This window comes from Numida meleagris, chromosome 8, assembly GCF_002078875.1.
Source record: "Numida meleagris isolate 19003 breed g44 Domestic line chromosome 8, NumMel1.0, whole genome shotgun sequence".
NCBI classification, from domain to species: domain Eukaryota; kingdom Metazoa; phylum Chordata; class Aves; order Galliformes; family Numididae; genus Numida; species Numida meleagris.
Window position 1 is genome coordinate 16,689,676 of NC_034416.1, and position 27,454 is coordinate 16,717,129.

The 27,454-nt window shown below is 49.1% G+C and overlaps 2 protein-coding genes across 2 annotated transcripts; both read right to left on the bottom strand.

The window, feature by feature from the left end:
* SLC25A5 (solute carrier family 25 member 5) lies at nucleotides 3,855-5,873 on the bottom strand. The gene is made up of 4 exons (XM_021406306.1): nucleotides 5,676-5,873; nucleotides 5,076-5,562; nucleotides 4,829-4,969; nucleotides 3,855-4,249 (listed from the first exon to the last, which is right to left on the bottom strand). The coding sequence occupies exons 1-4, from the start codon at nucleotides 5,784-5,786 to the stop codon at nucleotides 4,092-4,094; spliced, it is 897 nt and encodes a 298-aa protein (XP_021261981.1). The 5' UTR covers nucleotides 5,787-5,873; the 3' UTR covers nucleotides 3,855-4,091.
* Nucleotides 6,790-25,731, bottom strand: SLC25A43 (solute carrier family 25 member 43). The gene is made up of 5 exons (XM_021406305.1): nucleotides 25,410-25,731; nucleotides 22,977-23,218; nucleotides 21,889-22,061; nucleotides 9,738-9,872; nucleotides 6,790-8,688 (listed from the first exon to the last, which is right to left on the bottom strand). The coding sequence occupies exons 1-5, from the start codon at nucleotides 25,679-25,681 to the stop codon at nucleotides 8,485-8,487; spliced, it is 1,026 nt and encodes a 341-aa protein (XP_021261980.1). The 5' UTR covers nucleotides 25,682-25,731; the 3' UTR covers nucleotides 6,790-8,484.

Sequence of the window (27,454 nt, forward strand, 5' to 3'; positions counted from 1 at the left end):
CTTCCAGAAACACGGGAGCTGGCTGCTCGAGTGCATTGTTGGCCTGGGTACCAACTCTAGCACATACACCCTGGGTTCTCCCTAGACCTAAGGCTGGGATGTGAGTCAGGTAGGGCTTGGAGTGGAGAACAGCCAGTGGGAGTGGGGCTGCCAAAGCCAGGTAAGCGGGAGGAAAAAAAAATAGCAAAAAAAAGCCACCCTCTCCTAAGAACCTGTTGAATACAATGGTTTTAAGTCTTGGGCTACGAGTCAGCCAACGGTTAGGTAAAGTTTAGGTTTAGGCTGGGAGTGACAAAGCGCAGGACTTCAGCCAAAGTGGGGCTGTACAGGAGCCGCAGGCAGGGCTGGGAAAGTGTCTGCAATTTGATGAGGCACAAATAAAACCTGGTGAACACACGGCTCAGCACAGCTTGTCCAAAGCAGCTATTAACAAACAGTGTCATCAGCTTCTCCAGCTGCAAATCTCAAGCCTTAAGGCACTGTTAGCAGCACAACAAAAGTACTCTTCCTTTCTCGCTTTTAAAATACCAGGCCGTGCACATCAGGTGCTTGTTGCCTTTTTGTAATGAGGGCTGTGCCTCCCTCATCGCAGGACTCTCACAGATTCAGAATGAGGAATACGCACTGTGCCAACCTCACCACCTCTTAGGTATTTTTAATGTACTGGTTATGCAATGTGTGGCTGGAACGTCTACAGAACAGAGACTCTGACACGGTACGTTATTAAGCATGCATTTCTTAATGAGTCTAACTAAATCTAGGTCACAACGATTTAAATCAAGTTGGAGTTTCATTTCCAGAGCTAAGTGAGCTAAAAGATGTTATCTGACAACAGCAACAGGAAGCGGGGGCTCCTAGTTCAAGTCCTCAGTTCAAAGCAAAAAGCACCTTATGAGACTAAATAAAACTAGCTATTCTGCAGTGTCTTACACCCAGGATGTAACTGGTTAAGCAGCAGTGTTGAGATCAGACAAGGGGCAGACTTTGTGTTTCCATAAAAGCCAGCCTTAGTTTTTATATCTGTGTAAATATAGGTAAGTAAGAGCCTTTTGTTTTGGTGGTGGTGGTTATTGCTTAGCTGAGCTGGATGCAGAGGTATTGCAAAGCAAGGCAGCATGTGAATTAAAAGTGGAGGAGCAAATCTGTTCCAAAAATAATGTCACACATGGCCAGCCTTAACATTAATGTGTTTCAGGGGTTCATCCAGTCTAATTCTCAAGAGCCTTAGGAGCAACGTGGTCTGAATTGCCATGCTGGAGTAATTCTGTACAGAATAAAGCTGCCTTATTTCTCATAACGTGTGAAACAAAACCCCAGTTTGTAAGCACTGAGCAGAAGCAGTAACCAGAAGTTGCTGGTGCAAAATGCAGCTGTACCTGGGAGCGGTGTGGGGTCCCCCCGCCACCACCCCGCACACAGGGTGCCAGGCAGTGCTCAGGCTTGCTCCACAGCCGGCAGAAAGCTGTGTGTGTGTCGGTGCCCACACTGCTGGGTTTGAGCAGCAAAGGTGCCTGCCATGGACATGCTAGGGCAGTGCACGCCAAGCGCATGCCAACCATGGGCAGATCCCTTCAGTGTCTCCTGCAGCAGGTAAAAGAGTAACCCTGCGAGCTGAGCAAGCTGCAGCACGCGCTCTGCTCCTCACCCCGCACACAGCCCCAGCAGCAGCCATGGGGTTGGGCACCACGCGAAGCTCGGCCTCAGAGCCTGAAGGAGGAGGATGGTTCTGGTCAGCTTTTAAAGTTCGACTTGCACTGTACAACTGCCAGTACACAGCTTGCTCTGACTCCCTGGACTGTTGCAATGGATATTAATAAATGCACTGACTCTTTTTGGGGTGACAAGGCGAGTGGCTGTGTAACAGCTCTGGCAGACCAGCCTAAGCCCAACTAGATTCAGCTTCTGCCATTGTTAGCTGAAGGAGACCATCAGGCTGCACTGGTAACCTCCAGCCGGGCTGTGGCAGCCATTCCATAGCCCAGGCCAGCCCTGCTACTCTGTCACCTGTGCCGGCTGTTGCCATGCATACCAAAGCCTGATTTGTTCATCATTTCTGCCCACAGCACGCTGGCTTTGAGTGGACGTCACAGTATCGATTTCCCCTGCGTGTCCCAAGGCCACCTCTTCCCCTGCTTCTGAGCCCCATCCCCCTGTCCAGGCCAGGCCATGCACCGAGCTGCTGCCAGCCCTCCACGCTGCACGGCACCTGCCCCAGCTGCTGGCAAATATTTACCACCATCCCGTGGGCAGCCTGCCTGCGTCAACAGCTCGTAAGCCGGGATTTACAGCTGCCAGGCGGCAGCCCCGCAGGAGCTCACCCACCATGAGCCACCAGCAAAGGGGAAGCAGAACAATATTTCTCACAGGAAAGTGTTTAAAAAATGAATCCATGCCAGAATGAAGCCCTTCTGTGATTGTGCTCCCATGGGCGGCAGAAGCAGGCCCTGGCCCGCAGCCCACCTGCCCACAGGACTGCTGGCTGAGGCTGGGCCTGTGCTGCCACCAGGAAAGAAAGCGTTCCAAGGGATCCAGGGGAGCTCAGCAGCAGGGAGCAATAACCTCAGCGAGCCCTTTGTTAATTAGCGAGAGGCTCCCCAGCTTGGCTGCCCGGGGGCCATTTTGGAAGGCTCCAGGGCCCAGCAGTGCCCACAGTGGGTGGCACGGCTCACAGGGAAGCTCCAGGCCATTTTGTTTCCACCTCAGGAGCTCCAGGACAGCTGGAAAGCAGCAGGTGAGGCTCTTGCAGACCTTCAGCTCCAGCGGCACACACAGGGCCCTGCACCAACCAGTGCCGCTGTCCTCACACCCCCAGCACCATGCACCCATTCGCTCTGACCCAGCCGCGCTGGCTGTGAGCAGCTGGAGCTGCACTCATGCCCAGCAGCCCCAATTCCATTTCAGCAACAAAAACTACCGCCCTTTGCCACACAAGTATGCTTACCTGCCTTGGACAGCGGCTGAGATCAGTTTTGGTGATTGAGATCAACCGCTTCAAGCAGGTCTGAGCAGCCAGAGGAGCAAAGAGCAGAGGCAGCAGGCAGTGCAGTCAGCCCAGTGCAGCCTCCACACAGAGCCAACAGCTGTACTCTGGCAGCTTGCAGCCCCCCAGGAAGTCTGGGCAAAGGCCAAGCCACGCACATCCCCGAGTCCCATTGTGTTTTCCCCAAATTGCCCCATCAGCATGAAGGAATTTTCCCCAAATTTGAGACTGCGAGAAGCTTAGCTCTCAGGGGTTAAGCAGGCAATGGGCCTGCAGAGCTGGCTCCCTGCCGGGCAGGCCCAGCAGGTACACAAGCATAATTTTACTTCAACCCAGCAGCACAACACCTCCACACAAGGGCAAGTCTAGCCAGGGGCTTTGCAGAAAGAGCAGCAATTACCCACACTTATTTTCTCTGGCCAGGTTTTAACATGCCCACGTAGAGAGTTCGGTTTCTAAGCCAGAGCATGTGACGCCGGCTCTGCTCTTCCAGACTGCTGTGGATACTCCTTAGAGATTCATCCGGTCTCCCAGATGTTTAGTGCAGATGGGACAGTTGGTGCTTCACAGGAAAAGGTTCTGGCACTTGGCATTTTCAAAGAGAGCTTTCATCAGCCTCAAGGAGCAGACAGCCCCAAGGCAGGGCTGGTGGCACAGGGCAAGTGCATGCCCTCAGTTACTATGAGCACTCACTGCTGACCTCCACCATAGAGGAAACACTAACCCAGCTTTCTCAGCAGGCTGCACTGCGTTCACATGCTGGAGCCCACAGTGAGGCACGCAGGGCTTTGTCTTCCTCCTCGACAGTCATTGTAAAGAGGTCCCTGGCCCCTCACACTGCAGCTGCTGTGAGAACAACCACGAGACGAGGAAATTTGGTGTCAGATTTTTATTTCTTCGTACTCTTTAAACAGGAGTGACTGAAATAGAAACCATGTTTGAGTCCCAACAGCGGGAATGATTTGATAAAGACAGGGCAGGAGTTGTCCCTGCCCCATGCCAACCTGTATAAATATATCCGTTACTGTTAGTAACTAGACAGTTTTCATACAAGTCCATGAATGGTCATAGGTAACATATTACAACATGCCAGTTCAGAACAAGAAATAACTTATGTGTACTTCTTAATTTCGTCATACAGAACTAAGACGAAAGCACCACCCATTCCTCGGAGTACGTTGGACCATGCACCTTTGAAAAACGCCTTGGAGCCCTCGTCCCGGGCAATCTTCCGCCAGCAGTCGAGAGTGCCAGTGTACATTATGTCAGCTGTGGGAACAGACAGTGTTAGAAACCAGGTGCCCGCGACCCCCAAAATCCAGCTCAGAAACAGCCTAGCATAACCAGCAGTTTTACAACCTCAAATATCCCTTTCTTGACTTACTTCCCCCAGGTTCTAGAGGATGAGATCGCCCAGGCCCGCATTACCCTCAGGAGACGCTGGAAGGACCAGTTTGAGCAGAAGGCAGCTACTATTTTTGGGACACCAACACTTCCAGACCCAAAAGCTACTGCACAGTCAGCCAGGCTGTGCCTGCACCGAGGGACATCCCTTCTTGGCCCAGAGACGTGAGTTTGCAACATCCTTGGGCAAGCTCTGCCATTCCTACCTACTAACAAACCCGACTTGCACGTTCCCCTTACAGGGATGCCACAGAGGCCGCTCCGTTTGCCCCCCACCTGGCATCCGCTTCTGCAGTCCCCTCTTATCCTGCGGTTTACAGGAGAAGGCATCTAAAGGCCTTGGTGAAATCCGGAACACTCCTGCCCCCAGCTCAGACCTGCTGCCAGCTGTTGATCCAGGGACGCCCACCGGCTCCTAACACAAGCAGGGAGGGAGCGACTTACTTCCTTTGCGGCCGGACTGCATCATCATGCGGCGCCGAACTGTATCGAAGGGATAGGAGATCAAACCGGCGACCGCAGTGACCGTCTGAGCGATCATCCAGCTGATCACGATGTGGGTGTTCTTTGGGTCAGGGAGCATTCCTGCGGGAGAGAGGCTCCGCGTGAGAGCAGCGGGCGAGCCGCCAGCACACACGGTGCGGGTCCGCGGGCCGGCATCTCCCCGGGAGCGCCGTGCCACCCCACCTACCCTTCGCAGTGTCGTAGATGCCGAAGTAGGCGGCTCTGTAGATGATGATGCCCTGGACAGACACGTTGAAGCCCTGGTACAGGCCCCTGAGGCCATCCGAGCGGAAGATTTTCACCAGGCAGTCACCGAGGCCGCTGAACTCGCGGTCGGCCCCGGCTTTGCCCACGTCGGCTGCCAGGCGGGTTCGGGCGAAGTCGAGGGGGTACACGAAGCAGAGCGAGGTAGCGCCGGCAGCGCCGCCGGACGCCAGGTTCCCGGCGAAGTACCGCCAGAACTGGGTGCGCTTGTCCACGCCGCCCAGGAAGAGCTGCTTGTACTTGTCCTTGAAGGCGAAGTTGAGCGCTTGGGTGGGGAAATACCGGATCACGTTGGCCAGGTTGCCGCGCCAGAAGGAGAGGACGCCCTGCTCGCGCGGGATGCGCACCACGCAGTCGATGATGCCCTTGTACTGCTTGTCGGCGGCGATCTGCTTGCTGGCGTGCTGCACCTGCGGGGCCCACAGCGCCTTCAGCAACGCTCCGCGAACCCGCCCGCCTCCCTGGGCCCCCCCTCTCCTTGCGGCGACCTTGGGGCGCCCGCCGCCCCCGTCCCGCCGCTCACCTGCAGCAGCAGCTTCACCCTCTCGATGGGGGCGACGGCGGTCTTGGAGATGGCGGCCGCCACCCCCCCGGCGAGGAAATCCTTGAGGAAGGACACGGCCGCGTCGGCCATGGCGGGAGGCGGCGAGGCGAGGCCGGGCGGGAGGCGAGGGGAGGCGGCGCTGCGGCAGCGAGGCGGGCGCGGGGCCGAAATGGCCGCGTTATATAGGGGCGGCGGCGGACGAGTGGGCGGGGGCGCGCCACGGCAACGCGCCGCCGCGTTCCGCCCGCCTATTGGCTGTGCGAGGGGGCGTGGCCACAGCGGAGGGGCGGGGCCTCGGCAAGGACCACTGAGCGGCGCGGGGGGCGGGAGCCGGGCCCGGAGCCCGCGGAACCCCCGGGCCCGACGGTACCGGCCTCGGGCCGAGCGCCGCCCTCGGAGGGCTCCGGCCGTACCTGCGCGCTGCCCTGAATGCCCCTGAGCCTCGGGCACGGCGGCGGGCCGAGCTGCGGGCGGGCAGACTCGCACACGCCGCACGGCGCCCGCAGCTCGGCACAGGGCTGCTCCGTGACCTCGGTCCCGGTTCCCACGCACCGCGTTAGCGCGGTGTGGAAGCAGGTTGTTTGAGTGCTCCGTGAAATAAGTTTGTTACCTTTCCGAGGGATTCCTCAGAGAATCACAGCGCGACCTTAAAGCCCCCCCAGCCTCAACCCCTGCCCCGGGCTGGCTGCTTTCCCCCAGCTCCGTCTGCCCCGGTCCCACCCAGCTCAGCCTTGGCTGGGCACCCACAGCTCTGGGCAGCAGTGCCAGGGCCTCACCGTCCTCTGCAGAAAGCTCTTTCTGACATATAATCAAAGTTTCACCTCCTTTGGTTTAAAGCCCCCTCATCCCATCACCGTCAGCTCCTCTCAAGCATTGTAAGGCTGCAGTGAGATCGGCCCAGAGCCCTCTCTTCTCCGCACTAACAAGGCTAGCTCCCTCAGCCTTTCTTCACAGAAGAGGGCAAGCTCACCTTGTGTGTGCCTTAACATCTCTTCCAGGAGGACCTGCTCCGTCCTATTCCCAGGCTCACCAGCCTGCAGTGCCCCGGCTCTTCCTCCTAAGCAGATGCAATTACACAACGGAGAGGCTCGGCTGACACAAGGTTAATGAATGGTTTATAGGCCTCAGGAGTAAGCTGTACTACAAAGGTGGCAGTGGCACATCACAAACAAGTTAGAGGCACCTCTCTGACTCGCTTGACTCTCACAAGGTTTGAAGAGGTGAGCAAACATTTATACACACCAATCGCTCCATCTTTAACATCTATTTAGAAATACAACATCAATTAAAAAAACATAAACCCAACATGTAAGTATGCTTTGAACAGGTCATTGTTCAGAAATCAGTTCTTCCCCAGCTTGCTCACAAGTCGTGTTTCCTTATTCATACACATCAAATAAATGTCAGGATTGTTACTGACACTGTGCAGACAGGGAAACTGAGGCACAGCAAAACACCTTCACTAAGCAGAGTGATGAGAGCCAGAAGTACTTACAGCCTCCACGCGATGCATGGGCCACAAGGACTGCTCCCTGCCATCTTGAGTTCTGCTATCAGCATCTGTGCTTCTCTCTGAGAAGAAAACCAGCCATCGTAGCAGTACAGAGCAAGCCCATTACTGGATACCACAAGACCTCAGCTGTAGGGTACATCAATGTCAAGAGTCAGCTGCAAAGCAGGTCTAACAATTATCTCAAATAATGATATTACGTTGCCTGAAAGGGCCCTAGCCTGGTGAGAGGCCTATCAGTAACACTGGCACCAGTGAGAACCTGGTGGTGGTGCTGAGTTTCCAACCTGAGGAAGTGCTGTGGGTCCTGGACTGCACAAGTTCAAGTGGGAAAGTGAGAGGACGTGTGCACAGTGCTCTTCTGCAGGCAAGTTCTGAGCAGCACAGGAGTATGCGCACAAGGACTGAGAAGTAGTTTAGTATAAAAATAGAGCTTTAAAATACTGAAAAACATCGTAAGGCTCGTGGCTCTGAAATAGATGACGCACTTAAGGACTGCATTCTTCAGGAAATATTTCAGTTAGAGATTTTCAGGAAAACTTTTTTTTCCCCCTAAGCCTGAAATAACTCATGTACACAGGAGAAAGGGAGAAAGATTCCCAGTAAGCACCTCAGTTTACAAGATTGTCATTCCAGTGTATTATAGTCCATTAGCAGAAACACAATTGCAGCAGCATATTTTCATTGTTATGCCAAAGACTCGTACAAAATTATTATTCTCAAGTAAGTCTCAAAAATGGAAGAGTGGATTCTGGAGTGTGAATGAACGGAGGCTAATTCTGCACCTGCAGAATGTCACATCCACACATGATCACCAAAGAAGAGATTCCAGACGAAATGCTTGCATGTTGCCTATCTAGTCTGCTTACCATTTTCTGATGACTTCATATCACAAGTTACTTTAAAAAAATCCATTTGAGCTTTCTTAATGTTTTGAAGATGCAATTTGTACTTGTCTCAGTTTTCATTCTCTCTGCAAGTGGTTTATCTTGAAGTGGCTATTCAGCATTGAGAAGCACCTAGTATAGCATCAATTCAAGCTGCAATAGCACACAGCGTTTTCAGACTAGTTTCATCTCTCCTCCTCCTCAGCGTATGCTTGCTATTTTTATTGTTTGCATCCATTCAGCAAATGAGATCAAAGGTTTATTCATCCCCTGCATCCTGTAGTCTCAGTCCTAAAGCCATGCAAGCTGCTGAGATGCTGGTACCTGTGGTTCAATATGTCTTTCTTGCAAAGTTTCTGAAGAAAAGGTTTCTCCAATGGACGCTCTGATGTCAGTTTTCAAGAGCTGATTTCTTTGGCTCGAAGTTTTCTCTTCGGAGGCGCTTTAATTCTCTCAGTTCTTGCGGCAGTAAACTCTGATCCACCCCAGGAGTGAGCTTGTAGCTTAAAGGAGATTCGATATAACCATTTCTGTACAGACAGACCCGCTTGCAGAATTCAAAGGTGCTAAACATAACACCGAAGTATGGAACAATCTGATTAAAAAAAAATAAAGGCAGTGTGTTATACTCAGGAATAGTGTTCTTAGATGTTTTTATAAAGGGAAACTTCTAGAATGTCAGGTCTGATGGGATCTGCTACTAGAACTGTGCTCACTTATGCGAAGTCAGAGTCTCCTCAGAGTAGGCTGGCACCTGCATCATGCTGAGGAGTTTGTTACTAGTATACAGCTAATTCTAGCAACATCGTGAGGAACAAGGTCTGTGCTAGCCTGTAGGTCATCACAACTTGTAAAATATCTAAGCAAGTCCTAAGCAACCTCAGCAAATCCTATCAGGAAACACGGACTTTATTCCGCATAAAGCAGAATGACTGAACAACTTTCTTCTTTTCCCGTGCACAAAACGAGCAACCCTGGTGCTACGTGCCTTTATAGCAGCCAAGGCAGGGCCAGCCATAGCCAGGCCATCACTACTAGTCATGCTCAGTTACCACTCAACAGCTGACCAGTAGTACTCTGTGTAAGTAATCCTCAATGCAGCACTGTAAAATATATTTATCTAAACTAAATAATTAACCTTCCATTTAAGCTACCACGTTTTATTTCATGCTTTCAACTCTGTAAGGGCTGCCGTAACTGATACGCACGCGCTACCAGCTCATTGCAAAATCCAGCTTTTGGCTTTTGTGGAAGGGGTTAATACAAGAGCTGTTTTTGTTACAGCTAGGTACACTCTGTCAAATTACTGGAGCTCAGCTGAAAGGCAGAACTTGGTTAGCTGCTTTAAGTGCATCACTTGCTGTCCCCCATCCATACTCTGGCTTGTGTGTTAGCAACACTCCCTTTCCTAAGGGCATTCAAATGAACTTGAAAGAAGTCACATACAAAGCTGAACTCACACCTAAAGAAATACAACCAAACCTGTGATCCAAAGCTGGCTTATAACCTGCCCGAGGTTATACCTGCACTGTGATTGCCTCTGTCATCTATAAGCCGCTAATAAGTACGGAGGGATGCCACATGCTTTATAACTTGAATTGTGCAAGAGCATGCCTTAGTTCAGTGATGAAAACAAAAGCTCACCTTGAGCAGGCTGGGCGTGAGGCCGCTCCAAAGTCCGAGCACACCTTTGTGCTTCACGGTTTGCCGGAAACAGTCAGCCATGCCCGTGAAATGGACATCCACCGCGCCGCACTGAGGGAGCCACGGACTCTGCGCCTGTTCAAGAGAGCAGAGGGGTTCAGAACAAGCAGAGGAAAACCAGCATAATTAAGAATAAATATCTTCTTAATCCTGGTAAGGAACAGACTGATCTGGATTCTTCCGTTAACCAAGAAGTATCAACTATTTTGGCTTCGCACACTGAACAGAGAGGGATTTCACTCCCTGAGAAGTATGAAAGGGAGCAGTAATTTCCGCCAGGACTTCCTTCTGCGCCATGTCACTGCTCATGTCTGGGAGAGGCATTTCAGAACCCTGGCAGCAGAGCACCAGCGGGCAGGAAGCCTGGGGTTGGCCCTGGACACCACCGGGCCTTCCTGTAAATCGGATAAAACAGGAGCGCGCTGCCTTGACTCTTCTGCTCAGGCCATGTTTACACTGCAATGAGAAGAGCAAACTGCACTATGCACTGAGGAGCAACAGCAGAGATGGAAGGCCACATCTCAGCACAGGCTGTACAAGCCCGCCGAGGGCTGCAGGCAAGCAGCTGGCACCTGTGCCCCAGTATCTTTGCTACGTGCTCAGTTCATCCAAGCCAGCTAGCAACAGCTTGGGAACATCCCACTGGACTGATGCTACATGTCCAACTGCAACGTAGACCGCCTTGGCTCACATGGAGGAAGTGTAGTGTGTCATTTTTAACAGCAAAATCCTTCCTTCATTAATCTCCCACTGTGTTAGTGCAGACAGGACAACCTGACCTCGAATAATCCCATCCTCACCCATCTGTGCACATGCAGCAAGCTGTGGGTTTGTTCTGCACTGGCACATCAGGGTCTCAGTCATACCCACATCAAGTCACAACTCTCAGTTAGGAGTTGTAGGGGACCCCAGGACACAACTTGATGACTGGGACATACAGCTGATCATCACAGGGCAGGAGTTTAATAAGGACAGGACAAGTACTGTTAATCAGCTGGTGAATACGGATGTTATTATCTTCTCTTTTATTTGAACCACCACGTGGTATAGCATTTCTTCCTTGCTTGGTCAAACTAAGCCACAGCTTCTCAGAGTTGCTAAGCCTGTGATGACAAGCCTCTTGTTAGCAGACAAGTGCTGATGACATTTTCTACGTGCCTGAGCTATAGCATTTCAAATACTTGGCAACTTGGATGGTAAAAGTGAAAGCAGACCAAGGCTCGTGCTCCAGATACACCAGAGAAGCTGCTAATCAAATGGTTTAAAGGTTGTTGTATCTCGCTGCGTTACTGGCAAGTCTGTAGCTAAACTTTAGAAGCAAATGCAAAAACAACAACAAAACAAAAAAAAACAAAACAAAAAACTAACAGCCTCCCCCACAAACTGCATGCATCTTCTTTAGTCTTGTTTTTCTTTTTTCTTTTTTTTTTTTTTTAATCCCCCCCTCTCCCCAGTACTTTTGTATACGATTGAAAAACACGTGAAATGCTCCTGACAGCAGGTTACAGGTGAAAATATACTGTTTGTTCTGGCAGGACTTCGGGAGGTGATTTTAGGAAAGCAGCTGTCTGCACTAAGAGAGCAGGCAACACGCTTTCACCGCGTCCTTACCTGGGGGCTTCTGGATTCCCTTGGTCACGTCCTGGCTCTTTTATGCCAGACATGAGCAGGGCTGAGGATTAATCTGTGGCCTTCTACACTTGAAGCAGGAGGAAACAGATGTATTTGCTTCTCTCTGAACTTTTTTCAACAGCGTACACCTGATTTGCGAGACAGGGATCACATTTCTGGAAGAAAGAGCAGCTGAGCTGCTCTCATCACTTATCCCCTTTGTGTCTACATTGGCCTTTCCCATTCCATAGGGCTATTGCTGTTTTCATAATTGCCATCTCTGGTGCAAATTCCCACAGCCTCCTGGTTTATGTCTCAGAGAGGCAGATGTGATGGGATTTAACTGACAGGACTTTACAGTATTACCAGCCCTGCCTCTACAGAAAGATCAAGGTAACAGAGCTACTCTGGTAGCCAAGGGTCACGCACGTGTTCACTTTTGCTCCCTTGCTACAAGGAAACTGCCTGCTTGGCTTTTTCACTTTAGGGGTAATAAGGGTTTAAAAAGCAATAGCTAAATCCCCCAGAGAGAAGGACAGTAATTGAGAAACTGCTCTATGAAGACTCTCATGACTGTACTGTAGAAGATGCTGAGTGCTGCAACTGAGATTTCAGGGACCAGTTCCACTAGGAATGGTAACACTAGCACCAGGGATGCTTAGAGGAGTGCCCAAATGTTGGAGATACCCTTAATAGTGCAACAGTGGTCAGAGGAGAGCTGGAATCAAAATCCTGTTCTTCTTTCTGGACTATGAGCCAGTTGCCATGAGCTTTTATGGTAAAGGAAGGTACAGGCAGCAACACAGTGCAGGGAAACAACTTTCTGAAACGCTTCAGGAAAGCAGGAGTGCTACTATCGTGGACCTTCCTTCCTTTTTAAGTCCCTCTGTGGTAGGCAGGGCATGACCTGCCAGAATTAACTGCAGCAGTTTAACTTAATCCCCTTAGTTACTGTATACATCGCAAAGGGACACACGGATTGATTTTGATGACAGTACTCCTGCCCACAACACCAGTGCAGGTGTTCAGTAAGGGTCTGCGTGCAGCAAACACATCCAGAACACAGTTAAAAAGGAACAGGTAAGTCAAAGCCGCAGGTTTCCGATTTGCCCACAGACAGTGACCTCTTGAGAGATTCACTGAAAGGCTGCTTAGAGTAACATTCACTATGGTTACAGCCATTTTCAAGATTTCAATCCCCCTTCGGGGGCTGAAGCGTGCTTTGCCAGGCTTCCTCCTTTATGGGAGCAGTGTTTCTAAGACCTTAGACACAGTATGTAAGCAGCAGTTGTCCAAAGAATTGCAGTCGTCTGCTGCAAAAGAAAATCTAAAAATTACGTTAGCGCATAGTTAAGGATTTGGTATTCTGGAATACAGCTAAACAAACTCAGAATGTTTTAATAAAAGACAAAAGGAGGTGTGTGGGGGGGAAGATGTTTCATTTGCCACTGTTTTTAATGAAAAAAGATGGCTGTGGGTTCTGGGTGGTCCTGCATCCTCTAAGCGTGTCTGCACAATCCTTGTAACCGCCCTGCAGCGCCACAGCTGGAAAATGGAAGTGACCAAACAGATCAGACGAGTTTCCCCACCTTTTCTCAGAAACCTACTGTCACATACACATCAAACAAATCTCATTCCAAAAAGATCAGCTTTGTGACAGAGACATTTCAAACCACGCACCTCAAAGCGGCTTCCTTCCCCTCTTCTGACAGCACTCGGCACTACGGGCAGCTGAACGGAGAGCTGTTTGTTACCAGCACTGCTAAGGACTTCATTCCATTCCAGGTATGGCTGCCTCACACGGCAGAGGTGGGAGATACTGGACAGCTGAGTGCACTGACAGCAGAGCACCTAGGTGTCAGGCACAGCAGTAACAGGGCTAAGCTGCTCATCTCGTTACACTGATGGATGCTGGGTTGTACAAGTGATTAAAGCACATCAAATGCACAATTGGTTCTATCTACTCTCAAAACATGATCTTTCAGTATCCAGACACCACCAAGTCTAAGGAGTCACTGTGATCCATGCCGAAGATAGCAGTCTGTTCTGCTTTGGCAACCCACGAGCTGGAGGTGTGCATGAAGAAACCCTTCGACCCACGCTCGGGGTGACATTCCTCACATAAACAAACCATTTAAATAAGGGGTAAGCCCTGTGACAAAACTCTGGTTAAAGTTAATGGTTACCTACAGACTTCTCAGACCCCATCTCTCCCACCGTCAGCAGCACGAGCTGGGTGCCAAGAACATCCCCCCACACTGGGAACTAATCACACACCCCTCTCAAGATTTCTGCTTCCACGAGCTCCTCCAGTCCCCTGCTCCCTATTCTCCTCGTAGCACTCAAGTGTGGATGTACTCCAGTGCAGCTGCAGTGAGACCTGTGCCACCCAAAGAGCAATTGTTTTAATCTTCCCAAGGCTCATAGCAGCAAGAGAGGGACAAAGCAAAATGCAGGCACGTGGTCCCCTCCCTCCCTTCGCAGATACAACATTCCCAGGAGCAGTCCAGGACTATTTGGTTTGCCACTATCTGAATTCACAAGTTTAAAGTGACCATTTAGCATACTTTTCACTCTCCCCTTTCTGCTTGTAAAAACATCATTGGTACAAAGTTTTGGGTTTTTTTTTCCATCTTTTGAGTGGGCAGTACTAATGGCACACTAAAGCAGTACTACTATGTCCTGCAGTAGGATGCAGTACTGTAGCTACCACAGAAGGTATACGATTCTGAGATAGAAAGATATAGCAGAAGATATAGTAAAATCAGATATAGTAAAAATGTCTGTTATTTACACATCTTCAGCAGATTTGGAGTCCTACACTTTTGATCCATTACCAAAAGAAAAAAAGACAGGAAAGCATTTTACAACACAGCACACAAGATCATGCTCTTAATCTGGAAGCTAAAATAAGAAAGTCTTTGTGTCTGCAGCCTGGTTCATGAGGACACTTGCAAGAGGCGAGTGTCACTGCAGTTCAAAGGAAACTGAAGGACAAATACTGCAGTTTCCATTCAGGCTAATGCTACTACAATCAACAGAAACTTCACTCAAGTGAAGACTGAATGCTTATCAGAAACAACTCAAGTAAGAGATAACCGGGATGTGAACAAGTATTAATACCAGGGGAAAAAAATGTAAAGATCTGGGCAAACCAATCCCCCCTCTTGGAAGACAGCCTTACGTGGGAGTGACAGCCTTTTCTGTGCTGTTGGTCTAGTGATGCTGACTTACCCCTGCACCAGAACATAAGGTGAAGGTCCTCGGGCATGCAGTAAGGCCAACAATGACCAGCTAGGGGGAGGCAATCATTTCCAGCACATCACAGCAAAGCAGCTGACTGACAGCTTCCTGCACTCTACGAACATGTTGTCCTTTCCTCTACAACCTGAACCACGGCCAAATCTCTTTGCCTTGCTGAAATTATTGGCACCAAGGGTGTTAAACAGTTTACTGTTTGCTCAAAAGAGTTTGCCCCAGCTTTAAATACACCACCACCAAGCCTATTGCATCCTGAGGCTCTGTGTTCTCTCGCAGAATCCCTTCCTTGCTACTGGATGCGAGCTTCCCCTGCTCTTAATGCTCGTGCTACAAAGAAATCTTAGATAAGGAATACAGAGCTCTTTTTCCTCAAGGTGGTAGTGCAAACTCCTTGCACGGAGGCTTTTGGGTCATTTCAAATGTGTGATGATTCAGCTCAAGCCTTACAAATAGGAGCACAATTTTCACGTACATGAGCAGTGATTTTCTAAATGGCATAAACCTGTAGGCAGGCTAGCTTGTTCCTATACACCACACAGTGAAAAACAACACGAGTTCCCACATCTTCCACTGCCTTTGTAGGAATTCAGGAGAACATTAATGTTTCTAAAGGATTGGAGCATTTCTGTGGACATATTTTCACTGGCCATTACATGGATGAGGTACAGAACAACACTGTATCAGAATAAATCAGATATAAAAGAGGAGCATCCACAAAGTTTTAGCTCCTGCTTATGAAGTATGTTACATAATTAATCCCCTCATATGTCACAGGATCATCATTCCAAGCACAGACCTGTTGCAAACCAATACATGGCACTCACGTTAGGGGATAACAGTGGTGGCTGCTGCTCTGGAGACGTGGCCATCTCCCTGCTGAAAGTGATGGCCATAGTAGCCGCAGCGTGCCCTAGCTCTGCCTTCCTCCCACAACCAGATGGGTACAGCGTGCTTTTCTGCTTCCTTCTGGAAGACCACTGTGCTGCACTGCTAAGCTCCTGCTGTAATCCAGCTTGGAGTGAGTATTACATACTTAGCACAGCACAGCACCCTGGATGAACAGGTTAAAGACCCACAGCAGTAGCACAGACTGGCCCAAGGCAGACCTGGACGTTACATCAGCGCAGTTCTACTTCTGAACCTTATTTACCATTTCCTCTCTCTTACCCACGTTTTCCACTGGCAGTGTTCAGCATTTCAGCTTCACAGGCAGCCAGGCTCTGCCTTTCTCTCCTTGGGCAGCCTGGGGATTGGAGAGAAACGCACTGGAGGTTTGTTCAGATGTACAAAAGCTACCTGAAGCTGTTACAGAATGCAAAGCCCATGCTGCTCTGACGTAGCTGTTCTCAGGCACTGTTTCACTGCGTACTCCAACCAGCACTCCCCAAAGCAGAAGGGCACTAACCCCGCAATATCCTCAGAGACTGTGCTATGAAATGTCTTTGTTGCAACACCAGAATAATAAAAATGCTAGTAGCTGAATGCAATTTGGCATGGGGGGAGAAGGGGACAAAGGAAGGGATTTTACCAAAACCAGAATCTGATTTCTGTTAACTACTGGTTAATAGAGGAGCCAGGCTGGTTCTAAGTTGAAGTAATACCCAGAAGACGCAGTACCTAAATCCTGGCAGCAAGGGGAAGAGGAGCATGAGATCATGGGGAGAAGTAGGAAAGGCAGGAATTCACACTGCCACTTCCCCTTCAGGAAGAATATTTTTGGTATTTCATTTCTATCTGTGCAATTCCTGGCACAAACTTTCAAGGAAATTAGTATCGCTGAAACATCTGTTGAGTTGAAATCAGACAGCAGGATCAGAAGTTACTGGGGCAAGGACAGACAGCTAGGAACCACGTAAGCCTTACTTCATCAGGAAATCATAATTAAAAGTGGTAATATTGCTCCTCGCTGCCTCACATACTACAGAGTTTGCTCCACTTGATGGCCAAATGGAACCATCTCTGAACATTTTCAAGACTCAGGCTCCTGTGCAGTTCACTGCTACAAGGTCTCCCTGCACGACGTCTCAGAGCACATATGCTTCTGAGATGTCGTGTGAACCACATGACCCAAAAGGCACTTTTTATTTTTAAACCAGGTCACGGCTCCAGTAACGTATTCCCAGCTGAGAGCACCGCAGATCTCACACACAGCAGGGATACTGCAGCTTGCGAGCTTCCCGAGGCTGCCACGCCAGCACCAATTGTTTAGGTTACAAAGAACTCAAAGCATTTACATCATTTACAACAAATTTCACACTTGCAGAGCATCCTGTGTTCCAAAGGACCAAAAAAAACCAAGCCACTGACAACCTGTCTTCCCATGCTGCAGACTTACAGGCAGCTGAGCTCTGACTGATTCACTTCTGCCACTGAACAGAGGCCACTTCATGGGTGAGGCATGGCAGCACCCTACACTAACCAAGAACAACGAGCCTGCTTGCTTACAGCAGCGGGGAGAATTCACAGCCTGGATTTTAAAACAGGAGGATCAGACATCTTGAACAATGTCTTACGCTGAGAGATGTCCTCAAAACTTAAGGATGCTATGCAGTCAACACCAAAAACGTACCGAATCCTTTGGTATAGTATGTTTGTTCTATTTTACAAGAGTTTGATGGCTGTCCCTGAGTAACATCTACTGGCAAAAGAGAGTTCACACAACTTTTAGTTAAAGAAATTAAAACAAACTATATCAGCAAAATGCAAGCACAGGACAGAACTTCTGCAACACGTGCAAAGTTTGTTTATGTAAGCAGGTGAGAAGTACCTGTACAGAGAGGATCTGTGAGACTTTAGGGTCATCCTTGTGCATTTTGCCTTCCCAAACACGTCAAAGTGGAGTGAAAGCTGAGAAGTGCCAGCCAGGGGCAGCTGAGCCTCCCACCAAGGCCACGTGCAGAGAGGGAAATGCCAAACTTGAGTATCAGGTTTGCAGTGCCCTCCAGCATGTTTATAGATGCTCAGCTTCGCACATAGCCTAGGGCTGGTGTCAGTCTATTAAAAATATTCTGTATAGCATGTAAAGAGCTCTAAACCCAACCTTCTTGGTTGAAATGCCAGAGCTCAGTGTACTACACACTCTGGAAGGTCATCACAGACAAAAAGACGATGTGGGGAAGTAGAAGAATATTACCAGTGCTTCCCTTAGACACAGGCTCCTTTACAGGCTGGTATTTCCTGACTTAAAAGTTTTCTTGCATGCACTTAGATAAACCTACAATATTAAACCGAATAGCACTTAGATACCGTGAGATGAGAAAGGAAAAGCAAGAATAACAAACAGTCAGAAGGATAGAGAGATCATAAGTTTTTGGTCAGAAGCTGAGAAAGCGTAAGTGAATCAGGAAAACATCTACTGCAGAACATCACCCTGAACAACCCTCCCCTTCCATATTCCCCTTCTACAGACGGGCAACAAAAGCCACGCGCCCATGCTGAATCATGCATACAGTACCTCTTAATTCTCTAACATGCCAATCAGGAGCAAAGTGAAAAAAGGAAGACAAAGGAATAAAATTAGGACAGTCACAACAGAGAGCACTCATACCACATAGCACAACAAAGAGACTCAACCACATTAAGCCAATGGGATGAGGTTCAACAAGACCAAGTGCCAGGTCCTGCACTTTGGCCACAACAACCCCAGGCAACGCTACAGGCTCGGGGCAGAGTGGCTGGAAGACTGCGTAGAGGAAACAGACCTGGGGGTATTGGTTGATGCTCGGCTGAGCATGAGCCAGCAGTGTGCCCAGGTGGCCAAGAAGTCCAATGGCATCCTGGCTTGGATCAGAAATAGTGTTGCCAGTAGGAGTAGGGAAGTCACTGTCCCTCTGTACTCAGCCCTGGTGAGGCCCCACCTCGAGTACTGTGTCCAGTTTTGGGCCCCTCACTGCAAAAAAGACACTAAGGCCCTGGAGCATGTTCAGAGGAGGGCGACGAAGCTGTGAGGGGTCTGGAGCACAGGGCTTATGAGGAGTGGCTAAGGGAACTGGGATTGTTCAGTCTGGAGAAGAGGAGGCTCAGGGGAGACCTTATCGCTCTCTATAACTACCTGAAGGGAGGTTGTAGTGAGCTGGGGGTCAGCCTCTTCTCTCTTGTAACTAGTGACAGGACGAGGGGGAATGGCCTCAAGTTGCACCAGGGGAGATTTAGGCTGGATGTTAGGAAGTACTACTTTTCTGAAAGAGTGGTCAGGCGCTGGAATGGGCTGCCCATGGAGGTGGTTGAGTCACCGTCCCTGGAGGTGTTCAAGAAACATTTAGATATAGTGTTGAGAGACATGGTTGAGTGGGACTATTGGTGGTAGGTGGATGGTTGGACTGGATGATCTTGTAGGTCCTTTCCAACCCAGATAATTATACGATTCTATGATTCTAATTAATGTCCCATTTAAGAAAGTCATTCAAGTTTATTTAGCAAACACAGCATCTTTAAAAAAAAAAACAACAACACGATAAAGATAATTCTAGCAGCAGAGAAGGAAGAAACCACAGTTAGAAAAATCTGACATCATAAATCATCACTGAAGCAAAGAGGAAGAACTGCTCACTGACAGGCAAATCCTGCTCCCACAGATGCCCATGACAGAAGCTGCTGACATCAGGACTGTAGGAGTCAGATGGGTAAAATGAGAAAGGATGAAACAAAATGACTACAACAGAGACTAGAAATAGTACTTACGCTTCCTCCCATAGCAGAATTTATTTTGCAGTCTTTGCAAACAATTCATGCCTTTCTAGATGAGGAGACAGATGGAGCTGACTCTTCCACCACTGCCTAGCACATCAGGTAAAGATCTGAACTGCGTGTTTTGTGTTCAGGCTTGTGCTCAGCATCAGTAACAGAAAAGACAGTAACAGAGAAGCTTCTGAGACTGTCTTATGACTCTCTGCTTCTCCATCATCAGTGAGTTCTCTGGAAGTTGTCTTTGGCTATATACTTAGCTCTATGCTTTGGCTACATACTGCTTTTGTCTGATACTGACCTCTACAACATGCAGGGTTCCTCTCCATACACAAAACTAGCGTTTGTGGCTTCAAAACCAAGCAGGATACTCACATGAGGTCCAAAGCTGGCTAAAGGCTTTGGGACACCTCTCTTTTTATCAGCTAGAAAACAGAATCGCTGAATGGAAGCCGAGCAGAATAAAATGGCTGAGGAAAACGAGAACTCAGAGGTAGGTGTTCCCCTGTTTTCTGTGGAACACTGAAATGCCTCAAAGCTCTGCTTTTCCCTGCCTTATTCTCTCCTATCCTACATCCCTTTGCATGATGCCCATTCTGATCATTCCTGTCTTCTGACCATCACCCTTCAGGCTAACCAGATCGGCAAGCAGGCACACTGAAGAGCTGACTCTCTCAAGGCTGAGCAACCCCCAATGCTAACCATGAACAACACTTCCTGGATCACCTCACACAAGTTCCATACCTTGCTTCGTATCAGCTTGGGCACGCTTTTCAAAAGAACTAATTTCCAGACAGGCCTACATGACTTACGTCACTTCCAGTACCAGATGAGTTATGGGCCGACACACCTAGACAGCTGCTTCTGAATACACCTCTGCCTTCTCCCATGCTGTCAGAATAAACTGCTGGACACGTGTTGCCTCTCTAAGCTTGGGAAGTCACTATTCAGTTGTTGCAACAGCTCTGTGAGGGAAAAAACCTCTCTGTCACGGATCATTTCTTTGTTTCAGGTACATTTTTAACACGTCTATTTCCCACATATTTACAAAGTTAATCCAATTCCTTATTCTGGAAATGTGAGGGGTTTTAAGCATCCTATTAGCAAAAGAGCACAGCCTAGTGGCAACAAGATGAACAATGGCCCCTTGTCTGAGACAAAGCTGGACACAGAACATCATCACATCATTCACTCCTGGAAATTACTTTCAAACTTATTATGAAAACTGAATAACTGAATGTTTAAGTAACCAATACATCAACAGAAAAAGATTAGAAGGGAAACAGCACAATATATGTTTTCTTTATTCTTCAGGCAACAATAGTGCTATGAGCCTGAAGATAAAGAGAAAAATAAGAGTTGCAAGAGGTAACTGATCTTCTTAGACCCACTGGTACAGCTGAAAAAAATCAACAGTTTTCACACCCAGAACCTGCTTCCTACCTGAGACATTTTAAGAGATACCTGATGAAAGGGCTCAGCTTAAAGTTTACCATCTGCACATATCAGCTACATGAGCTGGTCTCAAAAAAGACACTTCTGCTGAAGTCCTTCATCACAAGGTGGAGAGAGGGCACTGAACGCTTCTGTGACACTGGAGCTGAGCTCTGTCTGAAAAAGGGAACCCTGGAGCAGAAGAGGGGAATTCACAGCTTCCCTGACCTTTTTCTAGCTTGTGACTTACCCACCAGGGGATGGGGGAAGGGAGATTCTATAATGCTGCCACACAAAATGATGTTGGTTTGGGTAAGATCACAAAAGCTTCCTGTAAGTTTACAGTTCCATGAACTGGGCTGAAAGAAGGAATTCATATGCCAGAGCCAAAGAGCCACCAAAGAATGACAGCTGTTCACAGTTATTCTACTGGTGAAGCTCTAAGGAAAAGGTGACAAAGATGACAACATCAAACGAATTATGGCAGTGAGACACAAACTGTGGGGTGTGAGGTTTTTTGTTTGGTTTGCTTTTTATGACTAAACTTTCAGGAAAAAGAATCAGCAAGATAATGGGAGCAACTGTGAAGTCATCCATTAACTGCAGGAGTCAGAAGAAAGAGTGAGGATGGTTCTGATCCTTCAGATTTAACATGTGCTGAGCAAGTTTCTTGTGATTACCAGTACGTATGCCAGGCATAAACAGCAGGCACGCCAGCACTGGAAACAACATGGATCTCATTCATCCTAGCTAACACCAAACAAATGGAATGTCTGTATTTGACAGAAGATTTGCCAGTTCTCAACAGTGAGAATTTGACAGAATTATATGAAGAAGTAATAAAGCTAATGACAGAGTCTGAGAGGAAACATAAATCCCGTGGCATGCTTGAACCTACGTTCAAAATGTAACAGTCTTAAAACAATGAATTTTCAGATATTAAAAAAAAAAAAAACAAAGAAAAAACCAAAACCACAACCCACCTAAACCAGAGCCTCTGTAGCCTACGTGGTAAGAGAAACAAGGCAGTGATGGCTACCCTCATCCCAAGCCCCCAAAACAGGCTCCTATAACAAAGTACAGCAACATCAGTGCTTTGTACCTGCATCTTCCTCTTGACAGTCTCAAAGGGGAAAGAAAGCGTCTGCGCTACACCAGCTGCTACACAGCCATTTATGAAGTTCTGAAGAGGAGTAAAACGAACTATGGGTTCTCGCCAGATTTTGTCCAGACTGATGTAAACAAAGAACGAGCCCGCAGAAAATGGGATGGCACCTAGAAAGCAAACCACGCAGAGGTTTTATATCAGCACACTGTGCACTAAGAAAACAGCTCTCATTACACAGCCTAGATAGACAGTACGAACTGCTGCCAGCTTACTTCTCGTGTCGCTCAAATTAGATCAATATTTAGAAGAACTTCTATTTTTAGCTGCCTGTTTGCCATCAAACCCTCACAGTTTAGCATCTAGACACGGTGACAGATGCACATATTTGCATATTAAAACTGGCAAGTCTCACAGCAGGTCAGCTCTTTTGGAACAAGCTCCTTCTGCAGTCCAACCCAACCCTAGCAGCTGGACAGGTAAACAGAGCTGCCACTTCTGTCAAGCTGATGAGGAATGCTTCTGTCCTCTCCTGCTTGCTTTGTGCTCTTCTGCATTTCATAGTGCAATTCCACACTATTACTACAATTTTTTTTTTTTAAACATGATATTGAGAAAAAGTAGACAAAGTCCAATGGCATTTTAAAAAGCTACTGAGAGAAAATAATTAAATAGCTGTTTCATGTAAAGAGAGACTATCACTAATCTTGACATTGATTACACGCTACTGCTCGTACTGGTCTCACTAAGCAGCCAGGGAGACACACCCTGGCAGGAATCACAGGCATGGCACACATACATTTTTTAAAAGAGTTAAACAAGGGAAATCCTGCACCTGAGCACAACTACATCACCTGCAAAAGGAAAGCATTTTGACGAACGCTTAACCATACATAAATTCAACACTCTGGGTCATAACTTGAAGCAACAAAACAGCAGCAAAGATCAGTATTGTTGTGCCTTGTAAACCCACGTACCTTCTACAGAACAACACTGCCACGTGTTTGGAAATCACGTGAGCAAGCAAATATATAGCTACAATAAACAATGTGCAATTAGGCCACTTTCCCCCATGATTATTTTACCTAATATAGCTGGGGAAACACCACGGTAAAGTGCAAGAAGTCCTTCTTGATGATAAATTTTGTAAAAAGCATGAAGAATTCCTTCATAAGATGGTTCCAGTCGGTTCTGCACAATGAGCCGGGTTTTAATTACATCAGTAGGGTAAGTCACAACGGTTGCAACCATGCCAGCCAGGCTTCCTGCTACGATGGCTCTCCAGTGGGAAATATGGCCCAACTCATCCGTGAAAAGCGTAACGAGTCTACAGTAAATGCATAAAAGAGATATTGTTAATGGCAGCAGAAACAACAACAACAAAAAAAACCCCATGAAATAAGAAGGCAGATTATTCTTGATATAATTAGAATCATAGAATACGATCCTATTTAATTGTTCTGCACACAAGCTCCTCCAGTAGCAGGAGTTGAAGCTTCAATATGTATTGCATCCAAGACCTCCCCGTATTCTCTAACACCATACAAGCATCAGGTCTCTGTGAATCAGAACACAGGGGTGGCTAACATCAGCAGACTCAAAACAACATGCCTAAGAACCCATGCAGAAACACAGAAGTGGAAGCCAACAGCTAGGTGAGAGATGGAGCACACAGCTCCCCACGTGCCATTTGCTTTACCTGCAGCATTCATGAGCTCAGATACTTCCAGGACCTGAATGAGCTCTCTGGGGCAGCTCACGTAGCTCCACCTGCACCACAGTTCCCAGCACAGACTGAACACACACAGCTTGACTTGCAGTCCTGTGCTGGAGATCCAGAGCTCCAACACAACAACAAAAGTCGCAAAGACATGGCGAGGAACCATTCCCCCACTTTACCTACTGGCTTGGCAACAGACTTCCAAAGTCCTTTTTGTCCCCTGAACCCCCATTTATCTACAGGCTGAAAATCACTGTAATGAAGAAGCCACCTGCAAGAAAATCTCTGACATCAGCCATCAGTCAGAGACATGCGTGTAGCAATCAGAAGGACCAACATGATAGAAAAGGTGTTACAAAAGAGGTGGAAGGACCAGCACGATAGCAAGGTGCTACAAGGGAAGGGAAGTAGATCGCTCACCTGTATCAGAAGATTCTGGGTTCACAGGGAAAAGCTTCCACCAAGGAGGGATCTCCAGAAAGATCCTTCCTCAGGGGCAGTCAGCCCTTCAATGAGGCCTAAGAGAGGTGGAGCCAGGCTCCACTCCTTCTGGTCACACAGTGAATTGCCTTCCCCTGTGCTCCCAGGGCTGGCTGGGTCTTTCCTCCAGGTGCTCAATCAGAGGTTCAGGCTGTGATTCAGCAGTTCCCATACACAGGGGTCTCCAGCTGTCCTTGGAATGCATTCATCATGGGGCCTTCTGAGAAGCCCCGCATGCACCTCTGCTGCTTGGCTTGGCACAGGGGGGCCCACAGGGAAACTTATGCCCAAGCACCACCACACTCAGGAGCTTGAATGTGAGTTGGAAATTCTGAAATGGAAGCAGCTCCAAAGGCTGGCCTCCAGCTGACACCTCTGTGGTGCACAGGACGTTGCTAGGTACGCAGAGCGTTTGAAATCAGTGAGAAGCATCACCGAGGCAGTGGGCAGTAAGCAAAAGGAGCTGAGAGAGTCGCGGCTGGAAGTACAGAAACCTACTGTTCTGTTTCTGAAGCGCTAATTGAACCGAACAGCAGACCAAAAGAGTTTTGTTCTTGCAGAACAAAACAACTGACAACAGCATACAAGCCACTGCTTGCTCAGCTGACGCTGTTTCACACACGCTGCACTTTGTGCTGTGTGACGGATGCCCGCACCCACTTGTCTCACACCTGGAGCGCGCCCAGAGCCGAGCCGAGCCGCACTGCCAGGGCACGCACCTTCTCCTCCGAGCCCCGGGCAGCTCGGCCTCCTGTGCGCACACAGCTGCGCGAGGGGTGGCTGCGGGTGACCCGACGCTGCCCAGCTGGGCAGAGATGGCAGCGCTCCGCCTGCACACAGCTGCCCTCAGAAGCACAACGGAACGAGAAACGAGCCCCAGCGCTGCGAGCGGCAGAACGGCCGGGCCGGGCCACCGGCTCCCGCAGCCCCGGAACCGCCCCGCAACCTGGGGCCGCGGCAGCACCGACTCGGAGACGTTAAAGCAAATAAGGCGGTATCACCTTCGAGAACGATGGGAGCTGCAGAACGGCAGCCGAACAGCAACGGGGGGAAGGATCTGAATCCTGACTTAGTCCTTTCCTTCGATACAGATGGTAGAAACTCCACTTGTGACTGAGCAGCGCTACAACTCCGCTTCGGGCGGCCCCTGCCCGCGCGGAAGGGATCAGCCGGAGCCACGCACGGCGCGGAACCCGCACGGCTCCAGCCGCGGCCCCGCGGAGCCCCCGCGCGCACAGAGCGGTCCCAGCGGCCCCCCCGGCCCCGCTCCCCGCTCCTTCCGGGCGCGGCCCGGCCCGGGATCCCCCTCCCCGCTTACCGGCGGGAGGCGGCGAGCTGCAGCGCGCTGTAGGGGCAGAGCCGCAGGCAGGCGGTGAGGTTCCCCTTCCACAGGGCCCGCACGCCCTCGGCGCGGCACAGGCTGCGCCCGGCGCCGAGCAGCCCCCGCCCGCAGTGCCAGGTGCCCACCTGCGCCAGCACCGTCAGCAGCTCCAGCGGCGCCGTCACGCTGAGGCTCAGCGCGCCCGCCAGCCCCGCACAGCACAGCCGCTGCGGGCCGCTCAGCCGCCCGTCCCGCCGCCAGGTGGCCATGGCCCCGCGGGGCTCCGCACCGCCGCGGCCCGGAAAGGAGGGCGGCCTGCGTGGGGGCGGTGCCGCAGGCTGTGCCCGCCCCGGGGCGGCTGGGCCGGGCGGAGCAGACCGGGCACAGCTGGCCAAAGGCGGGAGCGGGGAGTGTCGCGGCAGCGCCTGGAGCCGGGCGGGCTGTGCGGTGCGGCGGTAGGAGATGGTAGTAGCAGATTCAAATTTTGAATCAGACGAAATCATTTAAAGAATACACCCGAAAGCGTAACAAAACCTCACGCAAATCCCCGGTGAAAATAATAATTACCCAAGGCAAACTGGGGCAGAGACAGCGCATCACTGGTGGGACAACTTTGTAGGGTATTCTCCGACGCTGGCAAAAGTATTGGACGTGTTAATCCATGCATCATTAGCATTACTGGTGATTATTCCAATGTCAACAATTGCAAACTGTTTCTATTGGTGTAAACTTAAGAGACTAATCCAGAAGGTTCGGGCATTACTGACAGTGATTAAGCGTGAGCAATATGAGATTTTGCAAGAGAATTCGCAAGCTTACTGAAGAGGGGAAAATTATTTTGAAGAAGTAGGCTGCAATATATTTTGTAATGTGTTTTTGGAAATAGCTGATTTGAAAAAGTAGATATGCCATACAGTTTAGTAGCGTATTTTTAGAAATATGGTTGTTGAATTGTTGTATTACGTGAGTAGTTCTTGCTTGCAAAACTGTAATAGCTTTTAGATGTTGCAAATAGTTACGGATGTAGCATCATAGACTAGAAAGCATGTTGTAAGGCTATTCTGTTTTGACAAAGCACCTTCAGCAAAAGAAACACAATAACGAAGCCAGGACCCCAAACAGGGTTGAATTGTCTCGTTCTGGGATTAGGTTGGGATGCAACAGGCAAACATCGAGATACTCCCCCCTATCCTCCTTATCTTCGAACACCCCAGTATATATCATTAAAAGACAGGTTGCCAAACTTCTCTATCCAAGGACGAGCAGATATCCGGAAATAATGGTCGTGTGCAAAATGAGCAAATGTTACGATTTTCGTACCTACAAATAACTTATAATAGGCATTCTCCTACTGAGCATGCATCAATGAAGAAAGTTCATCAAGAGGATGAGCGAGGAAGAACACTGGATGAAGTAACATCACAGGAAGACTTCCTGTAATGTGCCCACCTTGCCACCTCGCCCATAGCAGGCAGTGGCTCAGCCAGCTGCACCACAGCACGTACCCACAGCTGAGACCTAAAGAAGAAGAGCACAATGTGTTTTGTATCTTGCCCTTAGAAACAGCTTGCTTGAAAAAGTAGAAATACCATATATTTCAGTAACATATTTTAGAAATAGAGTTGAATTATGGGATTAATTCTCACTTGTAAAACTGTAATAATTGTGAATAGTATGGGAATAGTATTGTGGACTAGAAAGCATGTTGTAAGGCTGTTCTCTTTGGAGAAGAGACCCTCGGCAAAAGAAAAGCAGACATCCAAGAAGCCAGGGCCTCCACACAAGGCCGGGCTGCCTCACTCTGTGGGTAGGCTGGGAGACAACAGGCAGCATCAGGATGCCCCCCTCTATCCTCCTTCCACACTGATCTCTATCCAAGGATGAGCAGGTGTCCAGAAATAATGACCGAGTGCTGAGTAAGCAAGCGTTACAAGTTAATTAATTAGCAGTAGACATGCTTAGCTAGCAACAATTTATGTTCAACCAGTATCTGTATGTCTAGTTGAGCGTCGGGAAGATTGTGAACCTGAAGTACTCAGCCA